General features: G+C 43.8%; 1 protein-coding gene across 2 annotated transcripts; it reads right to left on the bottom strand.

Moving 5' to 3' along the window:
* Positions 1–23: 23 nt before the first annotated feature.
* LOC106580629 (syntaxin-binding protein 1) lies at positions 24–27,591 on the bottom strand. 2 transcript variants are annotated; one of them, XM_014161889.2, is made up of 20 exons: positions 27,472–27,591; positions 19,792–19,841; positions 18,571–18,652; positions 17,954–18,030; positions 17,664–17,742; positions 17,308–17,411; positions 16,300–16,448; positions 15,963–16,047; positions 13,410–13,540; positions 11,971–12,078; positions 11,646–11,706; positions 11,447–11,512; positions 7,988–8,068; positions 6,717–6,855; positions 6,427–6,536; positions 5,926–6,030; positions 4,862–4,947; positions 4,009–4,163; positions 3,204–3,329; positions 24–2,146 (listed from the first exon to the last, which is right to left on the bottom strand). In XM_014161889.2, exons 1-19 carry the CDS (start codon positions 27,506–27,508, stop codon positions 3,220–3,222), a joined length of 1,815 nt encoding a protein of 604 aa, XP_014017364.1. In that variant the 5' UTR covers positions 27,509–27,591; the 3' UTR covers positions 24–2,146; positions 3,204–3,219. The 2 variants fall into 2 exon arrangements, with proteins under 2 accessions (XP_014017364.1, XP_014017365.1); XM_014161890.2 differs by lacking the exon at positions 3,204–3,329 and having other exon boundaries at positions 27,472–27,581.
* Between the last annotated feature and the right edge of the window lie 323 nt (positions 27,592–27,914).

Below are 27,914 nucleotides of genomic sequence, written 5' to 3'. Positions count from 1 at the left end.
AGACTAAAACATCAGCATTTTCTTTGAAGCAACTTTATTAGAGCTTTCGTACATGAACGTGTATTGTTTGTGATAAATTACTTACAAGCATAGAATTCTGATCAAATACACTGGTATTAATCTATCTTGAGGTATAATAGATAACCCTACTATAGAGTAAACAAATCAACAACAACTGTAACAACAACGCCAACAAATGAGTTTGCATCTTGACAGTGTCAACGCTGCACTGGAAAGTGGGACAAAAATGAGACTATAGCTTCAACAGGAAGACGAAATAGCAAATCAAATCAATTACATACTATTCCTGAACAGAGTCTAAATGAAGAGGAATAACTTTCCAATGGTTGATCATCACAGCCCAACTACTGTAACTGCACAGCTAGCTACAGCCCAACTACTGTAACTGTACTGCTAGCTACAGCCCAACTACTGTAACTGTACTGCTAGCTACAGCCCAACTACTGTAACTGCACTGCTAGCTACAGCCCAACTACTGTAACTGCACTGCTAGCTACAGCCCAACTACTGTAACTGTACTGCTAGCTACAGCCCAACTACTGTAACTGCACTGCTAGCTACAGCCCAACTACTGTAACTGTACTGCTAGCTACATGAGCACTAGTACAGAGTGGCTTCACATTGGCATTTTCAAAGTCAGAATAATCACCAGGAATAGAAACATTGATACAGTATGGCATATATTCTACAAACTACTGATTGCATTATGAGGAAGATGGTGATGATGTTGGGGATGAAGATGGTGATGTCCAAATTATACAATTGTGAGTTTCAAAAATATTGGTATTTTTGCTCATTGTCCCTGAAACGTTTACAAGCAATGAGATAAAAGCTACATGCTAAACCACTAAAAACAGACCTGGCTTTTCAAATACCTTGGTTAAATGCTTGGGAGTGTATTTGAGTCAGTTATTTCAGTATTCAAATACATTCCAAGTGTTTTTCCAAGTTCATTCCAATATTCAGCTACCAGTAGTTGTTTTTTCAAATAAATGTTATATGAATACTTTTATGAAATGTATTGAACGTTCTGTTGGAAACAGGAATCTTACACATATTTTTGAGGGGGTATTAAAGGGAACGTTATAGATCCCATTCCACCATCATCCCAGTTGGTCCCTTTGTATTCCTGAATACCTGGAAGATGGCGAACACTCTACACCAATCACCAGCCTGAATAATTCCTAAAATTCCACCCACACTTATCTAATCTCGTCTATGATTGGCTTCCTTTTTAAGAAAGTGCAACAATGGCATCCTGAGACGGCAGTTTACATCCACTGCTCATATAGTATCAACAGTCATCCATCACAGACTCAATCTCTACTCTTCCCTTCAATCTGACAAACAAACAAATTGAAATGATATTATATTATTAGTATACAGTCATCAGGGTTTATGTACAGTAGGTAAAACATGGTGTTTTTTGGTGGTATGGCTTTAAATTATCTTATTTCATGCTATTAAAAAATTATATCTGAATACATGACTTTGATATATTTGAAATAGATAGAGCCATTTTCTTTATTGTCTGATGTGTAGAGTAGAAGGGGTTTGGTATGGACGGTCCTGAGTAGAATATGCCGGCTGAGGGAGTTTAGAGGTTAGGGGAGCTAGTTAAGAGAGGGACAGCTAGTTAAGAGAGGGACAGCTAGTTAAGAGAGGGACAGCTAGTTAAGAGAGGGACAGTTAGTTAAGAGAAGGATAGCTAGTTAAGAGAGGGACAGGTAGTTAAGAGAAGGACAGCTAGTTAAGAGAGGGACAGCTAGTTAAGAGAAGGACAGCTAGTTAAGAGAAGGACAGCTAGTTAAGAGAGGGACAGCTAGTTAAGAGAGGGACAGCTAGTTAAGAGAAGGACAGCTAGTTAAGAGAGGGACAGCTAGTTAAGAGAGGGACAGCTAGTTAAGAGAAGGACAGCTAGTTAAGAGAAGGACAGCTAGTTAAGAGAAGGACAGCTAGTTAAGAGAGGGACAGCTAGTTAAGAGAGGGACAGCTAGTTAAGAGAGGGACAGCTAGTTAAGAGAGGGACTGCTACAGCCAGGGGGTTCTGCTTAAACCTCAGCTTGTTTATCCAGGTCTTTGAGAGTTTGAAGGCGGCTTGTAGGGGTGAAGATATTGGTTGATCCTGCAGAGAGAGACAGAGAATTAGAGTAGTTGAATAACTTGGAACATGTCAAAGAATTAACATATCATTGAAGACTTGATTCATCTGCTAAATTAAAGTACAGTAGGCCTTCAGTTCCAAATGAGAATGATAGACAGAAATACACAGACAGCAGAAATCCCATATAAAGACATGGGTTCAGCTTTTAGTCCTGGAAATAGTATCATATTCACGGAAATATAACATTTGTGCATCAGTCACCGTGATATGCACAGCAGAACTCCACCATACCTGCTGCTCCTCTAAACCATGTCATACAGCAGACATAAAAACGATGGAGGTGCAAAAAGGCCCTGTAAAAATAACATCTGTGAAGAAATGTTTCATTGGCATATAGTGTCTGAGGAAAAATAAATATTTATCCATCCATTCAATATCAACCCCTCTGTCAAACTGTTGTTTTGAGAAACAATCATACAAGAAGTGCTTCAACAGACAGCTTGATATTGAATGGACGGACAGAGATATTTTTTTCTCAAAGACTTAATTCTCCACAGAAAAGGGGAGCTTTTGACAACTGTCTACATCACAGGAGGTTGGTGGTACCTTAATTGGGGAGGACGGGCACGTGGTAACGGCTGGAGCGGAATAGTATCAAATTCATCAAACACATTGTTTCCAGGTGTTTGATGGCATTCCATTAGCTCCATTCCGGCCATTATTATGAGCCGTCCTCCCCTCAGCAGCCTCCTGTGGTCTACATGTAGCATACCAAGGACAGATACAGAGAGTGCACACAAGGTGGGAACATGAAACAACCGACTGAACCATGGAACAACAGGATGGATCACAAACAGGGGAGTCACAGTGTGGATCTCCATGGGTCCAAGTGACTGAACCATGAAACAACAGGATGGAGGATGGATCCCTATGGGTCCTGGTCAAAAGTAGTTCACTGTAGAAGGAATAGGGTTCCATTTGGGATGCAACACAGGGGACTAAGAGTCCTGGACCAGTGGAGGGTACATGGTGAGAGGAGGCTGAGAGAGGGGCTTCACATCACAACGACCATCTTTACTTTTCAGTGTGTGTTCTCATTCTGCGGGGGCCGGCTCTGGTTCCTCAGGGGCAGCGTTGGGGTCCAGGAAGTCAGGGTGCTGCAACTCCTTCAGGTATTTGGTGGGAGTGAGCATGTGGGTGGAGCCTATGGAGGGAGTGGGACAAATGCTGCATGCTCATTTCACATTGCATCTCAATAAGTCTGTTTTCTGGGTGAGGTCTTGGGTTCCCCTGAAAGATAAATGTTAATGACAAAAATGGTGGTCCAATAACGAGCAAAAATAACATGGCTATATACAGGGGGTACCAATACCGAGACGATGTGCAGGGGTACCAGGTAATAACATGGCTATATACAGGGAGTACCAACACAGAGTCGACTGTGTCCTGTGCTTGACCTTGCATGGTATCCATTCCCTGTTGTCACAACGGCACATATTTCCTGTCTCTGATGCTTTCTCAGAAACACCATCTGATCTGAGCATACAAAGCAGATTCCATCCAGCAGCAGCTGAGTCAGCCACAGTGGAATAGAACTATAGGATTTCAACAGTATATTCTAATGATTTCCTAGGTATCGCCATGGCAGGATGATTCAGGATATTTAGATGGAGAAGATATCTCCCTTTTCCCTGCAATATAGTTCTGATTGTACACCCTATGCCTGCTCCCTACTAGGAGTACAATGTATATCCAGGTAGAATGTACATAAAAGGTCTACGTGGTGCAACGAGTATAATTCTCAAGTCCGGCAACAAATGCATTCTACGTCGGACGTACAGTTATGACCATGACATTTCACCCCACCCGTGCTGCCAACTCACCAATGATGGCCTCCCATTTGCCATTGGCCTGTGTGACTTCGTAGACGCAGCGCATCTCGCTAAAGGTCATGCCTCCGATGATGAAGACGATGACCCGAGGACCAGTCTTCATCTCTGTGGGGCCCTTGTTCTTGTGCCAGTTTCCATACCGGGCACTGTAATGAGAGGGCACAACATTCAAGTAACACTTTATATGGTGTTGGGTTTTGAAAATATGAAATATACTTATTAATGTCGCTGAGGGAGAGAGGAGAATGTATAACATTTACATTCTGTTCAGATATGTTATTGTTAGCCATCAGGGATCCTATGGGAGGAAAAAGGACACAGTCTGGTGTGAGTCAACATGACAGCTGTGAGTTGGGGAGGAGTGAGCACTTTAGGGCAGAGGTCAGGTCAGATGAAGTGAGGAAGAACAGATATCACTAAGGTTCTGTCTAGCAACAGAGATGCATTGGCTGCTCAGATGTGTAGGAGGAGACTCAGCATAAGAGAAAGGGTTAAATATCAGTGCTCGTGTGAATATGTCTTTTGTCTTATGCAGCTGTATTGACCCAATGGGTGAATAAACTTGGATGGAGCTTTCATAGTGTCTGTCAATTTCTTGACTACAGCCACTTTCTTGTTGAAAGTCAACAGACATGCAGTTGACATGTTACTGATATTTTGTAGTGTAGAACAGATGAACTGTCCAATTAAAGTCTACCCGACACTCAAACCAAAGTTTTCGGAATTATTGAGGCCGTTCCTACCTCCACTAGAAGCTAAAATTAATAATTACAGTAAGTCATTGGAAACTCAGAAGTGACAGACAACAGAGGGGATGTTCAATTCATATAGTTTATTTGCATACCTTGATGGAGCGCTGGAGTGGGTGGAGGCAGTTCGTTGGGAGATGTATGGGTACTGCTTTAGATCCAGTTTGTCCTCAATGGCATCCTGAGGAGAAACAAAACAGGGTCAGTGAACTAACCCTGACCCATCCTGAGGAGAAACAAAACAGGGTCAGTGAACTAACCCTAGCTTAATGTCCACACCCTAGCGCAACCCTAACCCCATGTCCACACCCTAGCGCAACCCTAACCCCAAGTCCACACCCTAGCTTAATGTCCACACCCTGGCTTAACCCTAACCCTAGCTTCATGTCCACACCCTGGCTCAACCCTAACCCTAGCTTCATGTCCACACCCTGGTTCAACCCTAACCCTAGCTTCATGTCCACACCCTAGCTTCATGTCCACACCCTAGCTTCATGTCCACACCCTGGCTCAACCCTAACCCTAGCTTCATGTCCACACCCTGGCTCAACCCTAACCTTAGCTTAATGTCCACACCCTAGCTCAACCCTAACCCCATGTCCACACCCTGGCTCAACCCTAACCCCATGTTCACACCCTAGCTCAACCCTAACCATAGCTTCATGTCCACACCCTGGCTCAACCCTAACCCCATGTCCACACCCTAGCTCAACCCTAACCATAGCTTCATGTCCACACCCTGGTTCAACCCTAACCCTAGCTTCATGTCTATACCCTGGTTCAACCCTAACCCTAGCTTCATGTCTATACCCTGGTTCAACCCTAACCCTAGCTTCATGTCTATACCCTGGTTCAACCCTAACCCTAGCTTCATGTCCACACCCTAACCCTAGCTTCATGTCCACACCCTGGCTCAACCCTAACCCTAGCTTAATGTCCACACCCTAGCTCAACCCTTAACCTAGCTTCATGTCCACACCTTGGCTCAACCCTAAACCTAACTTCATGTCCACACCCTGGATCAACCCTAAAAGCTAGAGACCACTCTTTTCCTGTCAGTCTTAACTTAGTATCAACCCACACTAAACTACTGTAGGATAGACCCTACTTTCTAATCAAATCCAATATATAACAGTTTATGATAGCAGACTGGACATGCCTCCATGATGTCCTTGATAAGAGGGGTCCATCGGGACAGCTGGTAGGTCTGCTCACTCACTCTCTCCTTCCGGTCAGTCTTCTTCACCTTGCGGGTTGGATTCCCCTAGAAAATTAATCATTATTATTATTTTATTAGGAATGCTGTTCATTACATAAGGACTCTCAAAGTGCTTAGAGTAGATGACTGATGCACTCAAATACTCTTCAGTTGGACACAGACAGCATATAACCACCGAGTATATCTTATTTATGCCACTATTCAAAGGTGGATCCCCAATCCACATGTTAAAGTGTTTCTACTCAATTGTGTGAGATGGTTCCACAATGGTTCATATTCATTAGGGCATACTGTAGCAAAACGTTTTGCAACAGAAAATAAAAACAACTGTTTCTTATTGGACAAATTAGTTTGTAGTACCTCCCTGTTCAGTCAGTTTTCTTCAGCTCGGTGCCTAATGAATACAGGTCCTGGTGTTACTATGTTCCTATAGGAGCTAACCTCTGAGATGATGGGCATGCCCATATGGGACATGTTGGAGATGATGTCACTGTCCTCGGGAGGGATGTTAGCATGCTGGAGGAGCTTACACAGGTTCTCCTCCGAAACACCTGCACACACACGCAGAAACATGCACATACCCAAATCAAAGCTTGATGATTAGCTGATTATTTGAATCAGCTGTGTAGTGCTAGGGCAAAAACCAAAACTTAGTTTGGGAAACCCTGCATTAGTACATAGTATTGTACATAGTAAACTACAGACACACAGAAAAGGGATTTATCTCTCACCGTTCTTCATGAAGATATAGAGGAGGATGATGCGAATCTTGTCGAAGACGGTGACATCTTTGTCCAGCAGGACGGGCACGATGGCCCTCATGGGGTCCTTGATCTTCTCCCCCTCTGCGTCCGTACCCATCGCTAGGTCCTGGGGTAGGGCAAGGGGCAAAGACAGGGGGAGGGACACAGGGTTTCATTTTATTTTACATTTTTATTTAACTAGGTAAGTCAGTTAATAACATTGTTATTTACAATGACTGCCTACACCGGCCAATCCCTAACCCAGACGATGCTGGGCCAATTGTGCGCCGCCCTTTCGGACTCCCAATCACGAGAGCCCCAAGTAGCGCAGATGGTTAGATATGGTAGTGATGGTTAGATATGGATTAGATGGTTAGATATACACTGAGTGGACAAAATATTAAGAACAACTTCCTAATATTGGGTTTCACCCCCACATTGGCCATTAGAACAGTCGGGGCATGGACTACAAGGTGTCGAAAGCGTTCCACAGGGATGCTGGCCCATGTTGACTCCAACGCTTCCCACAGTTGTGTCAAGTTGGCTGGATGTCCTTTGGGTGGTGGACCATTCTTGATACACACAGGAAACTGTTGAGTGTGCAAAACCCAGCAGGGTTGCAGTTCTTGACACAAAACGGTTCGCCTGGCACTTACTACCATAAGCCGTTCAAAAGCACTTAAACCTTTTGTCTTGCCCATTCACTCTCTGAATGGCACACATACACAATCCATGTCTCAATTGTCTCAAGGCTTAATAATCCTTCTTTAACCTGTCTCCTCCCCTTCATCTACACTGATTGAAGTGGATTTGATGAGTGACATCAACAAGGGGTCATAGCTTTCACCTGGATTCACCTGTTCAGTGTACGTCCCACTGTAGCTCAGTTGGTAGAGCATGGCCCTTGCAACGCCAGGGTTGTGGGTTCGATTCCCACGGGGGACCAGTAATAAAAATGTATGCACTCTACTGTAAGTCGCTCTGGATAAGAGCATCTACTAAAACGTAAATGTAAAATGAAAGAGCAGGCATTCTTAATATTTTGTGCACTCAGTGTATACCCGGAGTACCCATTTAAAACAAGTGTACTCCAATTCACTGGAGCTCCTACAAATATCATCAAGTTGTACAAGTCCACTCTGTGCCAATTAGTCTCAGCAATCAGCACCTGTAAATTCTCTGGCCTTCATTTTCAAGTGTCTCAGTCTTTGAACCGAGGAGGAGGGTACTGAACATAGAACACAGGTACATTGTGTTACCTGCTCCACACGACACAGCTTGTCCACGGTGCCCTGATAGCGGTTCATACAGTCCTCAGCCAGGTGGAGGTGGGTGGAGTACTGAAACACAGGGAGAAGTGTACACACGCAGGTGGTCAGTGGTAAAGTCAGAAGACTGTAGTCGGTTAAGTGTGCATACTACGGTATGTCAACATCCCAAATGGCACCCTATTCCTTATATAGTGCGCTAGTCTTGACCAGGGCCAAAAATGTGTACTATTATAGAGAATAAATACATAGCCATTTGGGATGCAGACTATAAGCATATATAGTATCAGTGCATATAATATCAGTGTGTATAGTATCAGTGTGTATAGTATAGTATCAGTGTGTGTAGTATCATTGTGTATAGTATAGTATCATTGTGTATTGCATCAGTGCGTATAGTATCATTGTGTATAGTATCATTGTGTATTGTCAGTGCGTATAGTATCATTGTGTATAGTATCAGTGTGTATTGTATAGTATCCGTGTGTATTGTATAGTATCAGTGTGTATAGTATAGTATCAGTGTGTATTTTATCAGTGTGTATTGTATAGTATCAGTGTGTATTGTATTGTATCAGTGTGTATTGTATAGTATCAGTGTGTATTGTATAGTATCAGTGTGTATTGTATAGTATCAGTGTGTATTGTATAGTATCAGTGTGTATTGTATAGTATCAGTGTGTATTGTACAGTTTCATTGTGTATAGTATCATTGCTGAAGCCTCAGAATCCCGTAGACTTCAGGGGTGTCAACTCATTCCATGAAGGGCCTAGTGTCTGCTGGTTTTTGGGTTTTCCCTTTCAATTAAGACAGAGACAACCAGGTGAGGGGAGTTCCTTACTAATCAGTGACCTTAACTCATCAATCAAGTACAAGGGAGGAGCAAAAACCTGCAACCGCTCGGCCCTCCGTGGAATGAGTTTGACACCTGTGCCTTAGGGGACTATGAATGTGTGGGATCTAAGTTCTTAAAACAAAGGTCTTCAACATGATATACGTCATAGTTGCCTGGGGAACAGCCTGATATACGTCATAGCTGCCTGGGGTACAGCTGATATACGTCATAGCTGCCTGGGGTACAGCTGATATACGTCATAGCTGCCTGGCAGAACAGCTGATATACGTCATAGCTGCCTGAGGGAGGGAACAGCTGATATACGTCATAGCTGCCTGGGGGAACAGCTGATATACGTCATAGCTGCCTGGAGGAACAGCTGACATACGTCATAGCTGCCTGGGGAACAGCTGATATACGTCATAGCTGCCCGGGGGAACAGCTGATATACGTCATAGCTGCCTGGAGGAACAGCTGATATACGTCATTGCTGCCTGGGGGAGGGAACAGTTGATATACGTCATTGCTGCCTGGGGGAGGAAACAGTTGATATACGTCATAGCTGCCTGGGGGAACAGCTGATATACGTCATAGCTGCCTGAGGGAACAGTTGATATACGTCATAGCTAACTGGGGGAACAGCTGATATACGTCATAGCTACCTGAGGGAACAGTTGATATACGTCATAGCTGCCTGAGGGAACAGCTGATATACGTCATAGCTGCCTGGGGGAACAGCTGATATACGTCATAGCTGCCTGAGGGAGGGAACAGTTGATATACGTCATAGCTGCCTGGGGAACAGGTGATATACGTCACAGCTGCCTGAGGGAACAGCTGATATACGTCATAGCTGCCTGGGGGAACAGCTGATATACGTCATAGCTGCCTGAGGGAGGGAACAGTTGATATACGTCATAGCTGCCTGGGGAACAGCTGATATACGTCACAGCTGCCTGAGGGAACAGCTGATATACGTCATAGCTGCCTGGGGGAACAGTTGATATACGTCACAGCTGCCTGAGGGAACAGTTGATATACGTCACAGCTGCCTGAGGGAACAGTTGATATACGTCATAGCTGCCTGGGGGAACAGCTGATATACGTCATAGCTGCCTGGGGGAACAGCTGATATACGTCATAGCTGCCTGAGGGAGGGAACAGTTGATATACGTCATAGCTGCCTGGGGGAACAGCTGATATACGTCACAGCTGCCTGAGGGAACAGCTGATATACGTCATAGCTGCCTGGGGAACAGCTGATATACGTCACAGCTGCCGGAGGGAACAGTTGATATACGTCATAGCTGCCTGGGGGAACAGATGATATACGTCATAGCTGCCTGGGGGAACAGCTGATATACGTCATAGCTGCCTGGGGGAACAGCTGATCTACGTCATAGCTGCCTGGTGGAACAGCTGATATACGTCATAGCTGCCTGAGGGAACAGCTGATATACGTCATAGCTGCCTGGGGGAGGGAACAGTTGATATACGTCATAGCTGCCTGAGGGAACAGTTGATATACGTCATAGCTGCCTGGGGGAACAGCTGATATACGTCATAGCTGCCTGGGGGAACAGCTGATCTACGTCATAGCTGCCTGGTGGAACAGCTGATATACGTCATAGCTGCCTGAGGGAACAGCTGATATACGTCATAGCTGCCTGGGGGAACAGCTGATATACGTCACAGCTGCCTGAGGGAACAGCTGATATACGTCATAGCTGCCTGGGGGAACAGCTGATCTACGTCATAGCTGCCTGGGGGAACAGCTGATATACGTCATAGCTGCCTGAGGGAGGGAACAGTTGATATACGTCATAGCTGCCTGGGGGAACAGCTGATATACGTCACAGCTGCCTGAGGGAACAGCTGATATACGTCATAGCTGCCTGGGGGAACAGTTGATATACGTCACAGCTGCCTGAGGGAACAGTTGATATACGTCATAGCTGCCTGGGGGAACAGTTGATATACGTCATAGCTGCCTGGGGGAACAGTTTATATACGTCATAGCTGCCTGTGGAGGGAACAGTTGATATACGTCATAGCTGCCTGAGGGAACAGTTGATATACTTCATAGCTGCCTGAGGGAACAGTTGATATACGTCATAGCTGCCTGGGGAGGGAACAGTTGATATACGTCATAGCTGCCTGGGGGAACAATTGATATACGTCATAGCTGCCTGGGGGAACAGTTGATATACGTCATAGCTGCCTGGGGGAACAGTTGATATACGTCATAGCTGCCTGAGGGAACAGTTGATATACGTCTTAGCTGCCTGGAGAGGGAACAGTTGATATACGTCATAGCTGCCTGGGGGAACAGTTGATATACGTCATAGCTGCCTGGGGGAACAGTTGATATACGTCATAGCTGCCTGGGGGAACAGTTGATATACGTCATAGCTGCCTGAGGGAACAGCTGATATACGTCATAGCTGCCTGGGGGAACAGTTGTCAGACTTAGCATGGTGGGTGTATTTGGTGATAGAAAAAGGTCTCTAACCGAACATAGATGATAGATGTGCAGTTTTTTCTTTCTTTTTTTGTTGTCTACAATGTATTCTGTGACAGGACATGCATCGGCACACTCTTAAGACACGCTTACCTTGCTCAGCTCTTTCTGATACTGGGGCATCTTCTTCAGCATCTGAGCCAAGTCTTTCATTGTGGTCTGAAACAAACCCAGAACAGCATATCGCTGTTAGACACACACAACAGCCAATACAATACAGAGGGTAAAGGACTCATCTCAGGTCAATAATGCAGTACTGTAGGACTAATAGACTGAAATTAGAGTACAGTACCTTCTCTCCTGTGTTCATCTTTTTGGTGGATGAGAATTCTTTCAGAGAACGGGTCACAGCCCTGTTTGAATGTATGTGAGAAAGAGAGGGAGTGGGCGAGAAAGAGATCGTGAGAGCGATAGATTAATTAAAGACTGATGCACGCTTGTGTCTGTGTGTGTGCTTTCTCGTTATGTATGTATGTATGTATGTATGTATGTATGTATGTATGTATGTATGTATGTATGTATGTATGTATGTATGTATGTATGTATGTATGTATGTATGTATGTATGTATGTATGTGTACCAAGGGAGCATCTTATTTGTATTTGTTAGAGACTCACGTGGTGACTTCTGCAATGTGCTTGTGTCTGAGACTCATCCACAGATCATCATCCTCATCCAGCAACACCGCCTTCTCCTTGACCTCCCCCATCCCGCTGGTGTCATACCTGACACACACACACACACACACACACACACACACAGAAAGGTGAGGGAAAGAGAGATGAGAGAGAGATGTGAGAGAGAGGTAAGAGAAAGGTGAGGGAAAGGGAGATGAGAAAGCGAGAGATGAGAGAGAGAGAAATGAGAAAGAGAGGTGAGAGAGAGAGAGATGAGAATGAGAGAGGTTCGAGAGAGAGACATGAGAGAAAGGGAAAGAGAGATGAGAGAGAGATGTGAGAGAGAGGTAAGAGAAAGGTGAGCGAAAGGGAGATGAGAAAGCGAGAGATGAGAGAGAGAGAAATGAGAAAGAGAGGTGAGAGAGAGATGAGAATGAGAGAGGTTCGAGAGAGAGACATGAGAGAAAGAGAGAGAGAGAGGGGAGAGAGAGAGATAAGAAAGAGAGAGAGAGGTGAGAGAGAGAGAGATGAGAGAGAGAGTGATGAGAGCAGTCCATAACAGCAAACAGATATGCTCAAATGTTGATTTAGAATTCAAACCAAACAAGAAACTACAGTATAGGATGACTTCCTAACAAAATAAGAGATGGACCTAAAGATATGCTGCCAGGCATAGATATAATTTATTTCATTTAGGGATAGATATCCTTTAATTCACACAATGTATGTATAGAGATCCTATTGTTCACATAGAGACCCTATTGTTCACATTTAGATCCAATTGTTCACATATGGATATATATCCTATTGTTCCATATAGATCTTATTGTTCACATAGAGATAGAGATCCTATTGTTCCATATAGATCTTATTGTTCACATAGAGATAGAGATCCTATTGTTCACATAAAGATAGAGATCCTATTGTTCACATAGAGATGGAGATCCTATTGTTCACATAGAGATAGAGATCCTATTGTTCACATAGAGATGGAGATCCTATTGTTCACAGAGATCCTATTGTCCATATTGATCCTATTGTTCACATAGAGATAGAGATCCTATTGTTCCATATAGATCCTATTGTTCACATAGAGATAGAGATCCTATTGTCCATATTGATCCTATTGTTCACTTAGAGATAGAGATCCTATTGTTCACAGAGATCCTATTGTCCATATTGATCCTATTGTTCACATAGAGATAGAGATCCTATTGTTCCATATAGATCCTATTGTTCACATAGAGATAGAGATCTTATTGTTCACAGAGATCCTATTGTCCATATTGATCCTATTGTTCACATAGAGATAGAGATCCTATTGTCCATATTGATCCTATTGTTCACTTAGAGATAGAGATCCTATATGTTCTATTTCATTTTGTGGTGCCATGAACCCCTTGCTAGGCTGTGCCTGTATGTGTGTGCGTGTGTGTTACTTGTAGACGTCGTTCTCGATGCCCAGCAGGTCATAGGCCATGGCTTGGAGGGTGAGCTCGTGGAGGATGGGAGAGACCGGGTCAAAGCCTCGGTCCAGAATCAAGAGCTGGGAGCGAGACTTGTCCGGACCCTAAGCAGGGCGGAGAGAGAGGGGTGATACAGTGCCTTGCGAAAGTATTCGGCCCCCTTGAACTTTTCGACCTTTTGCCACATTTCAGGCTTAAAACATAAAGATATAAAACTGTGAAGAATCAACAACAAGTGGGACACAATCATGAAGTGGAACGAAATTTATTGGATATTTCAAACTTTTTTAACAAATAAAAAACTGAAAAATTGGGCGTGCAAAATTATTCAGCCCCTTTACTTTCAGTGCAGCAAACTCTCTCCAGAAGTTCAGTGAGAATCTCTGAATGATCCAATGTTGACCTAAATGACTAATGATGATAAATAGAATCCACCTGTGTGTAATCAAGTCTCCGTATAAATGCACCTGCTCTGTGATAGTCTCAGAGGTCCGTTTAAAGCGCAGAGAGCATCATGAAGAACAAGGAACACACCAGGCAGGTCCGAGATACTGTTGTGGAGAAGTTTAAAGCCGGATTTGGATACAAAAAGATTTCCCAAGCTTTAAACATCCCAAGGAGCACTGTGCAAGAGATAATATTGAAATGGAAGGAGTATCAGACCACTGCAAATCTACGAAGACCCGGCCGTCCCTCTAAACTTTCAGCTCATACAAGGAGAAGACTGATCAGAGATGCAGCCAAGAGGCCCATGATCACTCTGGATGAACTGCAGAGATCTACAGCTGAGGTGGGAGACTCTGTCCATAGGACAACAATCAGTCGTATACTGCACAAATCTGGTCTTTATGGAAGAGTGGCAAGAAGAAAGCCATTTCTTAAAGATATCCATAAAAAGTGTTGTTTAAAGTTTGCCACTAGCCACCTGGGAGACACACCAAACACGTGGAAGAAGGTGCTCTGGTCAGATGAAACCAAAATCGAACTTTTTGGCAACAATGCAAAACGTTATGTTTGGCGTAAAAGCAACACAGCTCATCACCCTGAACACACCATCCCCACTGTCAAACATGGTGGTGGCAGCATCATGGTTTGGGCCTACTTTTCTTCAGCAGGGGCAGGGAAGATGGTTAAAATTGATGGGAAGATGGATGGAGCCAAATACAGGACCATTCTGGAAGAAAACCTGATGGAGTCTGCAAAAGACCTGAGACTGGGACGGAGATTTGTCTTCCAACAAGACAATGATCCAAAACATAAAGCAAAATCTACAATGGAATGGTTCACAAATAAACATATCCAGGTGTTAGAATGGCCAAGTCAAAGTCCAGACCTGAATCCAATCGAGAATCTGTGGAAAGAACTGAAAACTGCTGTTCACAAACGCTCTCCATCCAACCTCACTGAGCTCGAGCTGTTTTGCAAGGAGGAATGGGCAAAAATTTCAGTCTCTCGATGTGCAAAACTGATAGAGACATACCACAAGCGACTTACAGCTGTAATCGCAGCAAAAGGTGACGCTACAAAGTATTAACTTAAGGGGGCTGAATAATTATGCACGGGCAATTTTTCAGTTTTTTATTTGTTAAAAAAGTTTGAAATATCCAATAAATTTCGTTCCACTTCATGATTGTGTCCCACTTGTTGTTGATTCTTCACAAAAAATTACAGTTTTATATCTTTATGTTTGAAGCCTGAAATGTGGCAAAAGGTCGAAAAGTTCAAGGGGGCTGAATACTTTCGCAAGGCACTGTTTAAACTGACAAAGACAAAAGGCTGGACAAAGAGATTTATAAGAATATGTTTCTATAATATAATATATGCCATTTAGCAGATGCTTTGATCCAAAGCGACTTACAGTCATGCGTGTACCCATCTTACGGCCCCAGGAATCGAACCCACAACCCTGACGTTGCAAACGCCATGTTCTACCAAGTGAACCGTACCACTGTTCCATGTGCCAGTGTATGTGTGTTTACATTATGATTTAACTACACTACTACTAGTTTCATACATAACCTCCAAAATGTTCCAACAACTGTAGATTCTACTATTCCATTATTTTGCCTGTGCGTGCTACATTGGTGTTACGTAATGGCGTGTTTCAATGTAACCTAAAGGACAAAACACACCATGCCGGCGAAAGGCTAAAACCAGCTGGTGGCTATCCTATCGCCTCTGACCTGAACATCAGACGTCATTTCTATATGTTGAATGGCCACCGTTAGTTGACACCCAGCAGGGGATCGCTAACACAACCTTCTGCTTTTACCATTCACTGGCTCAGTGTGTTTTGTAAGGCCCTGTCCCAGTGAAATCATTATGGTTGGTTGGTTGCTTTTAGGGTTGAGGTCAATTCCATTTCAATTCCAGTCAATTCAGGGAGTACACTGAAATTACAAGACTATTTCTCTCCAATGTTTTTCAATGAGGAAAATGTGGAATTGTGTTTCTGAATCTGAATTGACTGGAATTGAAATGGAACTGACTCCTACCCTGGTTGTCTGCTCTCCTCTCTTGCCTCACCTCTCCCATGGTGGGGTTGTCTGCCTTGTAGCCGTCCAGCTTGTCCTGCAGGAGCTGAGCCAGAGTGGTACAGTCTTTGTACTCCCTGAGTCAAGTAGGCAACAGACAGGCACTTAGCTTTCCAACAGACATCAGTCTATACAGGTGTTAGACACGATAGGAGTTAAACGCTGTGTATCAGCGCAATAGAAAGCCTAGTGACTGATAGTTCTCTCTCTCTCTCACCCTCTCTCTCACCCTCTCTCTCACCCTCTCTCTCTCACCCTCTCTCTCACCCTCTCTCTCACCCTCTCTCTCTCACCCTCTCTCTCACCCTCTCTCTCACCCTCTTTCTCACCCTCTGTATCTGATGCCAGGGTATTCCTTCAGGGTATTGCAGAGAGTGGCGATCTGCTCAGCACAACGCTCCAACATGTTGTGCTTAATATCAGCCTTGTAGGGGCTGTAGAAGTCCTGGAAGGCATCTGTCTTGTCCAGGGAAAACACCTAGACACACAGACATAAGACAGATATAAGAGGGAATAGACATACATACCACAGGAGGTTGGTGGCACCTTAAATGGAAAGAACGGGCTTGTGGAAATGACTGGAGCGGAATCAGTGGAATGGTATCAAATACATCAAACACAGGGTTTTCATGTCAAACAGTATGTGTGTGGGGGGGGGTGTAATATAATCCTCTTTCATTACGCTGAGTGCTGCCCAAATGACTGACAACACAGTACAGTGCTGTAGGAGCAGATGCGACATCTTTCATTATTTTCGTAGGAGGGATTTCCCAAATGCACCATTATGACATAAATGACAGTTTATTTCCAATCTGAAACTTCCTATTTCTGCTCCTCCATCCTTTCCCATTTCCTCTACTTGCCCCATAATGTCAGGCAGCTCTCTCTTTCCCCACGCACCACCACCACTGTCACTGACACCTCCACATGGTTGAGCCCATCTGTTGATCGCCCCTTTGGTGTGCAAACAACTACCCCTTGTCACACAACCCTCCTCCACCCCCATTGGCTACTGGCCAGTACGTTTCTACATCAGCCAATGAGGTGAGGGATTAGAGCCGGGCCAGAAGGGAGGGAGGCCTCCCTTCTAGCCACTCTGCTCTGCTCTGGAACATTCCATCAGGAGAGAGAGGAGAGGAGACAACCCCAGCTCATTCAGCAATCCCTGCTCTACTCCTCCCCTTCTCTTAGCTTATTCCTCCCCCTCTCCCACTCTCCAATTGTGCTTTCTCCCCTCCGTCTCTCTCTCTCTCTCTCTCTCTCTCTCTCTCTCTCTCTCTCTCTCTCTCTCTCTCCCCTCTCCAGACAGACAGACAGAAGGGCAGACAAGTTCTGACCTGAGACTCATAGGGCAGAAAGGCGATGTGGATCTCAGTCAAGGTCTTCATGGCTTTGGACGCGCGGGATTTGGTCAACAAATTAAACAATGAATCCGGGATCGCTGTGAGGAAGGGAGGAGTGACAAAAAATATAAATTAAAAGATGAAAGAAAAAAGGAAATAGAATAGAAATCAATATACTCTACTGTGGAAGGTTGAGTGTTGGTATGGTGTCAAAGAGGAGTTGACTGCCATTTCATCTGCTAGTCCGTTCCCAGTACTCCAGCAGGCGGTCAGACTGCTCCATACTCTAATTGACATATGCAGCAGGCGATGGTACGTCGTCGTCCCGTGTCTCTTCTAATATTACTCACTGTCAGTGAAGTAGACGTGAGCTCCTCTGTATCTGGGCGACCGAGGGTCTCTGAAGTCATCTATGAGTGCCTCCACAGTCTGGGGAGAAGGAACGGTTGGCAACATCATTAGAATCTTACCAAAGAAAGCAAAACATCTGTGGTCCTGTGTGGCTTAGATGGTAGAGCATTGTGCTTCCAACTCCAGAGCTGTGGGTTTCATATCCCACTGGAGCCACCCATATGTTAATGTATGAATGTATGACAGTAACATGCTTTGGATGAAAGCATCTACCAAATGGCTCCCATACCTCATCATTGGGAGTTATTAAGTAGATGGCCTCCATGCTAGGGAGAGGCTCCCGTTTCTTGCCGATGTCTTCAACAACTGGACAAGAGAGGACAGAAAAGCACAGTCATTCAGTTAGTCAATTGAAGGTGCTACACCTAAAAATGTATCCCCCACATCCAATTTCTCCGTAACATAGCAGAGACTCGCACTTGAGCCTTTTACTTTCTGTTTTGGTCCACCAGCCTCAAACAGCTGTAAAAAAATTTTTTTGGTTAATTTCACAGCAATTTCGATGGTACAATGATTCCCTACACTATTCAGTGCTTGTTTTCTCACAAACTGAAATTGAGCGAACAGTAAATCATTTTTGCAACCAGGAAAGGACATTGGCCACTAGATAAGACAGCCACAAATTCAAAGCAACTTTCCGGTGGGAGAAATCAATAAGATAATATCACAGCCAATCTCTGGCGGGTAAGTAACACTGTGAAAAGCTATCATTACATTATTACTGCAGATATATAATTGACATTTTCTGAAATAACAATGCAAAAAAAATCGAACATGGTGTATCACCTTTAAGTGATGCTGAACAGGAAGTGTGTATATGTGGGACATTGACAGAGTGGTACTCACTGGTGATGCCCTCTGACATGATATCTGTCATCTTACAGCAGGATGACATCATCCTCATGCTCAGCTTGTCTACGACCAGCACCTAGGGCAGGGATGACACAGGTCAGAGGTCACAGTGCGTCAAGGGCTCTAGTCAAAAGCAGTACGATATATAGGGAATAGGGTGCCATTTGGGCGCAGCCCAGCGCTATCATGTACTATCAGAGAGTCATTCATAACCAAGACGCAGTCATTCATAACCAAGACGCAGTCATTCATAACCAAGACGCAGTCATTCATAACCAAGACGCAGTCATTTATAACCATTGATATGCAGTGCCATCAGAAAGTATTAATATATACTGAACAAAAATATAAACGCAACATGTAGTGTTGGCCCCATGTATCATGAGCTGAAATGAAAGATCCCAGAAATTGTCCATACCCACAAAAAGCTTACTTATTTAAAAAGTTGAGCACAAATTTGTTTACATCCCTGTTAATAAGCATTTCTCCTTTACCAAGATAATCCATACACCTAACAGGTGTGGCATATCAAGAAGCTGATTAAACAGCATGAACATTACACAGGTGCACCTTGTGCTGGGGACAATAAAAGGCCACTCTAAAATGTGCCGCTTTGTCACACAACATAATACCACAGATGTCTCAAGTTGAGGGAGCGTGCAATTGGCATCCTGACTGCAGGAATGTCCACCAGAGCTGTTGCCAGAGAATTGAATGTTATTTTCTCTACCGTAAGCTGCCTCCAACATCATTTTAGAGAATTTGCAGTATTTGTATTTATTATGGATCGCCATAATACATACATCCAACCGGCTCACAACCGCAGACCACGTTTAACCATGCTAGCCCAGGACCTCCACATCTGGCTTCTTCACCTGCGGGATCATCTGAAGGGGTGCTGAGGTGTATTTCTCTCTGTAATAAATCCCTTTTGTGGGAAAACCACATTCTGATTGGCTGGGCCTGGCTTCCCAGAGGATCCATGGGTGGGCCTGGGAGGGCATAGGCCCACCCGCTTGGGAGCCAGGCCCCCACCCATGGAGCCACCCTTGCCCAGTCATGTGAAACCCATAGATTAGGGCGTAATTTACTTATTTCAATTGACTGATTTCCTTATATTAACTGTAACTCAGTAAAATCTTTGAAATTGTTGCATGTTGCGTTTATATTTTTGTCCAGTATACTTTCTGAAGGCACTGTAAAAGCTGCCCATACCTTCCATTCTCCTTTCTTGTGTACCTTCTTGATGACGTCATTCATAATCTCTGTAAAGGGATAAATCATTGATTAGCCCACTTCAGTTTGCACAGTAAACTTTTTAGGTGATAAAAAGCATTGTAGGCTATTTCCCCTTGTCATATACATTTACATTTTAGTCATTTAGCAGACGCTCTTATCCAGAGCGACTTACAGTAGTGAATGCATACATTCCATACATTTAATTTCAATTTTTTTTTGTACAGTAAAGTCTTGCGAGGTCTTACTGACTCAACTATTGGAACAACATTAGCAAAGCCTGGCCATCTAAGCATAATGTTTCAGATTAAAAAATGCATGTCAGATATTTTTTTTCTAGTGAATTCTTAGTTTCGGGGGGTGGGGGTGACAGACGGTGTTAGCGGTGAAGGCACAGTCATAGTTGGCATTTAATGGACTCCTCGGAGGGGTATGAAGTAGACATGTCATACAGTGTAACACTTGAATTCAATCTGTGAGGAGTTTTGGAATTGCACCCCTTGGAACCATCTGGAAGACCGTTGTTACATCCCAAATGGAACCCTATTACCTTTAAACTGTGCTACTCTTGACCGGGACCTAGGGAATAGGGTGCCATTTGGAACACATATCTCCCAGCTAACAGCAAACGCTCCCGCAACCTTAGAGAACGTTCCCTTCCCTCATTATCTAATGTTTTCATAGGAATGTTCCAGTGATGTGCAAGGACTGTTTCCAAGAGACCATTCCCTAAATGTCAAACAGAACTTACCCCGAATATGGTTACCATGTTCTCAGAATATTCAGTATTAATGATCTAGACATGTTTCATTGGAACATTGCAATAATATTCTGAGGGTTAATGTTTTACATGCGTTTCATGGGAACGTTTCAAGAATATTTGTGTCCAGTTGTCTGAGGGTTGGGATAATATTCCACCAACAATACACAGAACATGGTTGCCATGTTCTCAGACTATAAGATATTAAAGCTGCACTAATGCAAAAATCACTGCATCATTTCTAGGTTGTTAAAATTCGAATAGTTCACCTAATTTCAGTTTGTAACAAAACAAGCATGCGTGGTGTAGAGAATCATTGTACCATCAAAACCGCTATGAAATATATTTTACATAACCAAAAATGTATTTTCAGCTGTTTGAAGCTGGTGTACAAATCTGAAAGTACAAGACGCAAAACCGAGACTTAAGAACGGGAAGCATAGAATTAGCACACACAGAACAGATCTACCGCTTCTTAGACTTGCTTTTACAGATTTCCCACTTGTTTACATACTAAAACTGACCCATGAGACACAATAACCCAAACCTGTAACTAATTTAGCAGAACTGTACACCAAATATGCAATACTGCTGGCACATTTTTTGCTTTACCCTCAGATTGCAATTCTATAACAAACATTTGACAAAACACAATTCTCTACCTTTGGCACAACTTTCACAACAAAAATATCTTGTGTGCAAATGAAAACACTGTTAAACAACCTAAGCTCAATTACCAATTGATCACTTTCACGTTTCACATGTGCAAACACTAACTGCGTAAATGTTCACTTTGCAACCAGACCTTTGGTACGGATAAAAAAGGCCACAGATGAGTACTCTTGTGTTTGGAAAACAATGGAAACAAACTTGTCAGAGAGAGGTGGAGGTGGAGGTGGGAATAGAGGTAGAGGTGGAGGTGGGGATAGAGGTGGAGGTGGGGATAGAGATGGAGGTGGGGATAGAGGTGGAGGTGGGGATAGAGGTAGAGGTGGGGATAGAGGTAGAGGTGGAGGTGGGGATAGAGGTGGAGGTGGGGATAGAGGTAGAGGTGGGGATAGAAGTAGAGGTGGAGGTGGGGATAGAGGTAGAGGTGGGGATAGAGGTAGAGGTGGGGATAGAGGTAGAGGTAGAGGTGGGGATAGAGGTGGAGGTGGGGATAGAGGTGGAGGTGGGGATAGAGGTAGAGGTGGGGATAGAGGTAGAGGTGGGGATAGAGGTAGAGGTGGAGGTGGGGATAGAGGTAGAGGTGGGGATAGAGGTAGAGGTGGAGGTGGGGATAGAGGTAGAGGTGGAGGTGGGGATATAGGTGGAGGTGGGGATAGAGGTGGAGGTGGGGATAGAGGTAGAGGTGGAGGTGGGGATAGAGGTGGAGGTGGAGGTGGGGATAGAGGTGGAGGTGGAGGTGGGGATAGAGGTGGAGGTGGAGGTGGGGATAGAGGTAGAGGTGGAGGTGGGGATAGAGGTAGAGGTGGAGGTGGGGATAGAGGTAGAGGTAGAGGTGGGGATAGAGGTGGAGGTGGGGATAGAGGTGGAGGTGGGGATAGAGGTGGAGGTGGGGATAGAGGTAGAGGTGGGGATAGAGGTAGAGGTAGAGGTGGGGATAGAGGTGGAGGTGGAGGTGGGGATAGAGGTGGAGGTGGAGGTGGGGATAGAGGTAGAGGTGGAGGTGGGGATAGAGGTGGAGGTGGGGATAGAGGTGGAGGTGGGGATAGAGGTAGAGGTGGGGATAGAGGTGGAGGTGGGGATAGAGGTAGAGGTGGAGGTGGGGATAGAGGTAGAGGTGGGGATAGAGGTAGAGGTGGGGATAGAGGTAGAGGTGGAGGTGGGGATAGAGGTAGAGGTGGGGATAGAGGTGGAGGTGGGGATAGAGGTGGAGGTGGGGATAGAGGTGGAGGTGGGGATAGAGGTAGAGGTGGGGATAGAGGTAGAGGTAGAGGTGGGGATAGAGGTAGAGGTGGGGATAGAGGTAGAGGTGGAGGTGGGGATAGAGGTAGAGGTGGAGGTGGGGATAGAGGTAGAGGTGGAGGTGGGGATAGAGGTGGGGATAGAGGTAGAGGTGGAGGTGGGGATAGAGGTGGAGGTGGGGATAGAGGTGGAGGTGGGGATAGAGGTAGAGGTGGGGATAGAGGTAGAGGTGGGGATAGAGGTAGAGGTGGGGATAGAGGTAGAGGTGGAGGTGGGGATAGAGGTAGAGGTGGGGATAGAGGTAGAGGTGGGGATAGAGGTAGAGGTGGAGGTGGGGATAGAGGTAGAGGTGGGGATAGAGGTAGAGGTGGAGGTGGGGATAGAGGTAGAGGTGGGGATAGAGGTAGAGGTGGAGGTGGGGATAGAGGTAGAGGTGGAGGTGGAGGAAAACCAAGAACAAGGAGAGTAATCTCTGATGAAATTCGGGCGGCTGTGGTGGACCATGTGGTCCACCATGGTTTGACCTTGAGAGAGGCTGGGCAGAGAGTGCAGCCCAATCTGAGCCGCTTCACCGTAGCATCCATCATCCTACATTACAAAATTAGAATAGGTATGTACTGCAGACATTGGACCTTTCTACTAATTTTACTACTTGTCAGCGGTACAACAAAAGCACAGTAAAGACCATAAATTAAAAATATATACTGTAAGGGGAAACAAAGCAAAAGTTTCATGTATTACTGTATACAGTATATGAAATTGGGAGCTATACTACTTTGTAACATGTTTATCTTGTATACTGTATAACTGTAGTGTTTACTGTACTGTATGCTATTTTGTTTTTGTAGAACTGAAAGACGACCACCACATGGAACATGTCTATTTACAGACCAAGGCTTCCATTGTGCAAATGGTAGTTGAAAATAATGCCATAAGACTGTGGGATATCTAACAACAGATTTTTGAAAACCCTGCCATCTTCCATAACATCAGAGTGAGCTTATCAACCATAGTCTGCATTCTTAAGAAACACCATCTCTGGATGAAGCAAATCTACAGATTCCCATTTGAAAGGAATTCCCAGAGTGAAGGGTAAATGGTATGAATATGTGCAAGTAAAGTAGTGTATTATTATTATTACACTGTTGAAATATTAGAGACTCATTGATCTTGCCAGTGAACTTCACTATACATCAATTACATTATTTACTGTAATTTCAGAGAATCATGGAGTTGGATGCAAGTCCCGTCCCCCAGGAAATCATATTCATAGATGAGGCTGGATTCAATTTAATTAAGTTGAGGAGGAGAGGAAGGAACATCATTGGTAAACGCGCCATCATTGATGTACCTGGCCAGCGCGGAGGAAATGTCATCATATGCCACAATGGGGTCCTCCACCGCCATGCCACCCTTGGACCATACAACACTGCCCATGTCCTTAATTTCCTGAACACCTTACATAACAATCTTTTCCAGCCAGAGAAGAGAGGGCCAGATGATCCTGATGTATGTTCTAATAAAATTGTATTTGTCACATACACCGAATTCAACAGGTGTAGACCTTACCGTGAAATGCTTACTTACAAGCCCTTAACCAACAATGCAGTTCAAGAAATAGAGTTAAGAAAATATTTACTAAATAAACTAAAGTAAAAAAAATAACATACAATCAATAAGTAACACAAGAAAATGCCATAACAATAATGAGGCTAAATACAGGGGGTACCGGTACTGAGTCAATTTACTAATGTAAATAGTCCTGGTGGCCATTTGATTCATTGTTTAGCAGTCATATGGCTTGGGGGTAGAAGCTGTTAATGAGCCTATTGGTGTGGTAGCGGAGAGAACAGTCTATAACTTGGGGGACTGGAGACTGACAATTTTTTGGGCCTTCCTCTGACACCGCCTAGAATATACAGAACCAGTCAAAAGTTTGGACACACATACTCATTCTAGTGTTTTTTTTTTTTTTTTTTTTTACTATTTTCTAAATTGTAGAATAATAGTGAAGACATCAAAACTATGAAATAACACATATGGAATCAGGTAGTAACCAAAAAAATATATATATTTGAGATTGTTAAAAGTAGCCACCCTTTGCCTTGATGACAGCTTTGCACACTCTTGCATTCTCTCAACCAGCTTCATGAGGTAGTCACCTGGAATGCATTTCAATTAACAGGTGTGCCTTGTTAAAAGTTAATTTGTTTAATTTCTTTCCTTCTTAATGTGTTCGAGCCAATCAGCTCTGCTGTGACAAGGTAGGGCTGGTATACAGAGGACAGCCCTATTTGGTAAAAGACCAAGTCCATATTATGGCAAGAACAGCTCAAATAAGCAAAAAGAAATGACAGTCCATCATTACTTTAAGACATGAAGCTCAATCAATCCGGAAAATGTAAAGAACTTTGAAAGTTCTTCAAGTACAGTCACAAAAAACATCAAGCGCTATGATGAATCTGGCTCTCATGAGGAGTGACACAGGAAAACCCAGAGTTACCTCTGCTGCAGAGAGGATAAGTTCACTCGAGTTACCAGCCTCAGAAATTTCATCCCAAATAATTGCTTCACAGAGTTCAAGTAACAGACACATCTCAACATCAACTGTTCAGAGGAGACCACGGGAATCAGGCCTTCATGGTCGAATTGCTGCAAAGAAACCACTACTAAAAGGACACCAATAAGAAAAAGAGACATGCTTGGGCCAAGAAACACAAGCAATTGACATTAGACCGATGGAAATCTGTCCTTTGGTCCGATGAGTCCAAATGTGAGATTTTTGGATCCAACCGCCATGTATTTGTGAGACGCAGAGTAGGTGAACGGATGATCTCCGCATGTGTGGTTCCCACCGTGAAGCATGGAGGAGAAGGTGTGATGGTGTGTGGGTGCTTTGCTGGTAACACTGTCAGTGAATTATTTAGAATTCAAGGCACACTTAACCAGTATGACTACCACAGTATTCTGCAGCGATACGCCATCCCATCTGGTTTGCGCTTAGTAGGACTATCATTTGTTTTTCAACAGGACAATAACCCAACACACTTCCAGGCTGTGTAAGGGCTATTTGACCAAGAAGGAGAGTGATGGAGTGCTGCATCAGATGACCTGGCCTCCACAATCACCCAACTTCAACCCAATTGAGATGGTTTTGCATGAGTTAGTCCACAGAGTGAAGGAAAAGCAGCCAACAGGTGCTCAGCATATGTGGTAACTCCTTCAACACTGTTGGAAAGCATTCCAGTTGAAGCTGGTTGAGAGAATGCCAAGAGTGTGCAAAGCTGTTATCAAGGCATAGGGTGGCTACTTTGAAGAATATAAAATATAAAAAGTATTTTGATTTGTTTAACACTTTTTTGGTTACTACATGATTCCATGTGTTATTTCATAGTTTTGATGTCTTCACTATTATTTTACAATGTAGAAAATAGTAAAAATAAAGAAAGAATCTTGAATGAATAGGTTGTAAAACTTCTGACTGGTACTGTAGGTCCTGGATGGCAGGAAGCTTGGCCCCAGTGATGTACTGGGTCGTACGCACTACCCTCCGTAACACCTTGCGGTCAGATGCCAAGCAATTGCCATACCAAGCGGTGATGCAGCCAGTCAAGATGCTCTCAATGGTGCAGCTGTATAACTTTTTGAGGACCTGAGGGCCCATGCCATATCTTTTCAGGCTCCTGAGTGGGAAGAGCCGGTGTTGTGCCTTCTTCACGACTGTGTTAGCGTGTGTGGACCATGTTAATTCCTTAGTGATGGGGACACTGAGGAACTTGAAGCTCTCGACCCTCTCCATTACAGCCACCGATGTGGATGGGGACGTGCTCGGCCATCCGTTGGTATGAGCTTCAAACATATAATTAAAAAGCTGTCCTATCTATCTAGTGGAGTGAGTCAGTGAGAGGGACACAGCAATCACAAGGCTTAATCTCTTTCAATCCTCTTACGCCACAGAACTGGGCTGCTATTTCTGGGGTCTTTCTGTCCTACAGGATATGACGTAAGAACGCCCATGACAATATATCCTACAAACCAAAAGCTTACCAAAAAACTGAAATAGGCATATGCTTCATTGGAGCTAGGCATACAAACATTTCGCTACACGCCCGCAATAACATATTCTAAATGTGTGTATGCGACCAATAAAATTTGATTTGATTTTGATTTTCAAACAATGATGTTTTGAACATGGGTTGAGGGTTATAGAGGCAACCTGTCCGTCAATCATTGAATGAATTCACTATCCAATTAACCAACTGGTTTAGCTAGGGGAATTGCCCCAATGCCCCCTGAACGTGTCAGTCAGCAACAACACAAACTTACAAGAAGCTTTGGAATGAAAGATAATGTCTACCTCTCAAATGGTTCCCTATTCCCTGTATAATACACTACTTTTGACCAGGGACAATATGGGCACATAGGACTCTGGTCAAGTGCACTATATAGGGAATAGGGTGCCATTTGGGATGCAGCCATTACACTTCTCCTGTCTGTCTGAGCCAGACAACCACAACGATTGTGTCTCAGAAGGTAAACAGAAGAGCCAAGACCACCAACCTGCTGGCAGATAGGATAAAATAAGCTGTGGGTCAGTGTGGATCCTTGCAAAGACATAATTGACTTTTGATACATTCTTTGCATTGGTGTCTCAATTGACTTTCAGTTAGTGTGCTATCCAGTAGAGAAATATAAAATGGGACCACCAGATGAAATAGGAAAGATAGGAGAACTGAGCGCCTTTACGCACGTTGTGCAATCGTATCGGATGCAGGACGCACTAGATTTTACTTTCAATATGTCTACTTCTCGAGTAGTTTTTGGCAAAAGAATGTACTTAAATAATGTTTTATTTACAAATAGATATATAAATATAATATTAATTCAAACAAATTAAAATAGCCTAAATTACTTGTAGAATAGCCTACTGTCAAAAATAAAATAGCCTACACAATGGTGGTTGACCGTTAAATACAAATAAATATTCTTACTTTCTCCCACAATGGCTTTTAGTCCGAGCGGTGCCATGGTGATGCCTCTGTAGTGAACACAGTCTCTAAAGCCCCCTCTCTCTCTCTCCCTTAACCCGACCCAACCTCAGCTAATACAGCGATGTAGCATACTGTAGACCTAATCCTTTACGCCTCCGCCTTGCCTGTAGGCTACTGTACAACCATGCCGATTTCGGCTGTCATACCTAATGATTACATAGCCTAACTTTTAAATTAACATAAATATGTTTGGCTTTCTGCAGAGTATTCATTATCAAGTTAAAGTTACTGTATTTTACACTAGGGTTAGAATAAAGTTAAGTTTAGGCAAATTACTTACGATTTTAATTTTGTTGTGTCACAAGCCTAATAAAAAAATAATGATTAAACATTTACATTTTATATTTTCATCGCAAGTGCAATACATAATTCAATGTATAAAT

This window comes from Salmo salar, chromosome ssa20 (assembly GCF_905237065.1).
Source record: "Salmo salar chromosome ssa20, Ssal_v3.1, whole genome shotgun sequence".
Taxonomy (NCBI): Eukaryota; Metazoa; Chordata; class Actinopteri; order Salmoniformes; family Salmonidae; genus Salmo; species Salmo salar.
Note: the sequence above shows the minus strand (reverse complement) of the source record. Positions and strands in the feature narration are given on the sequence as shown.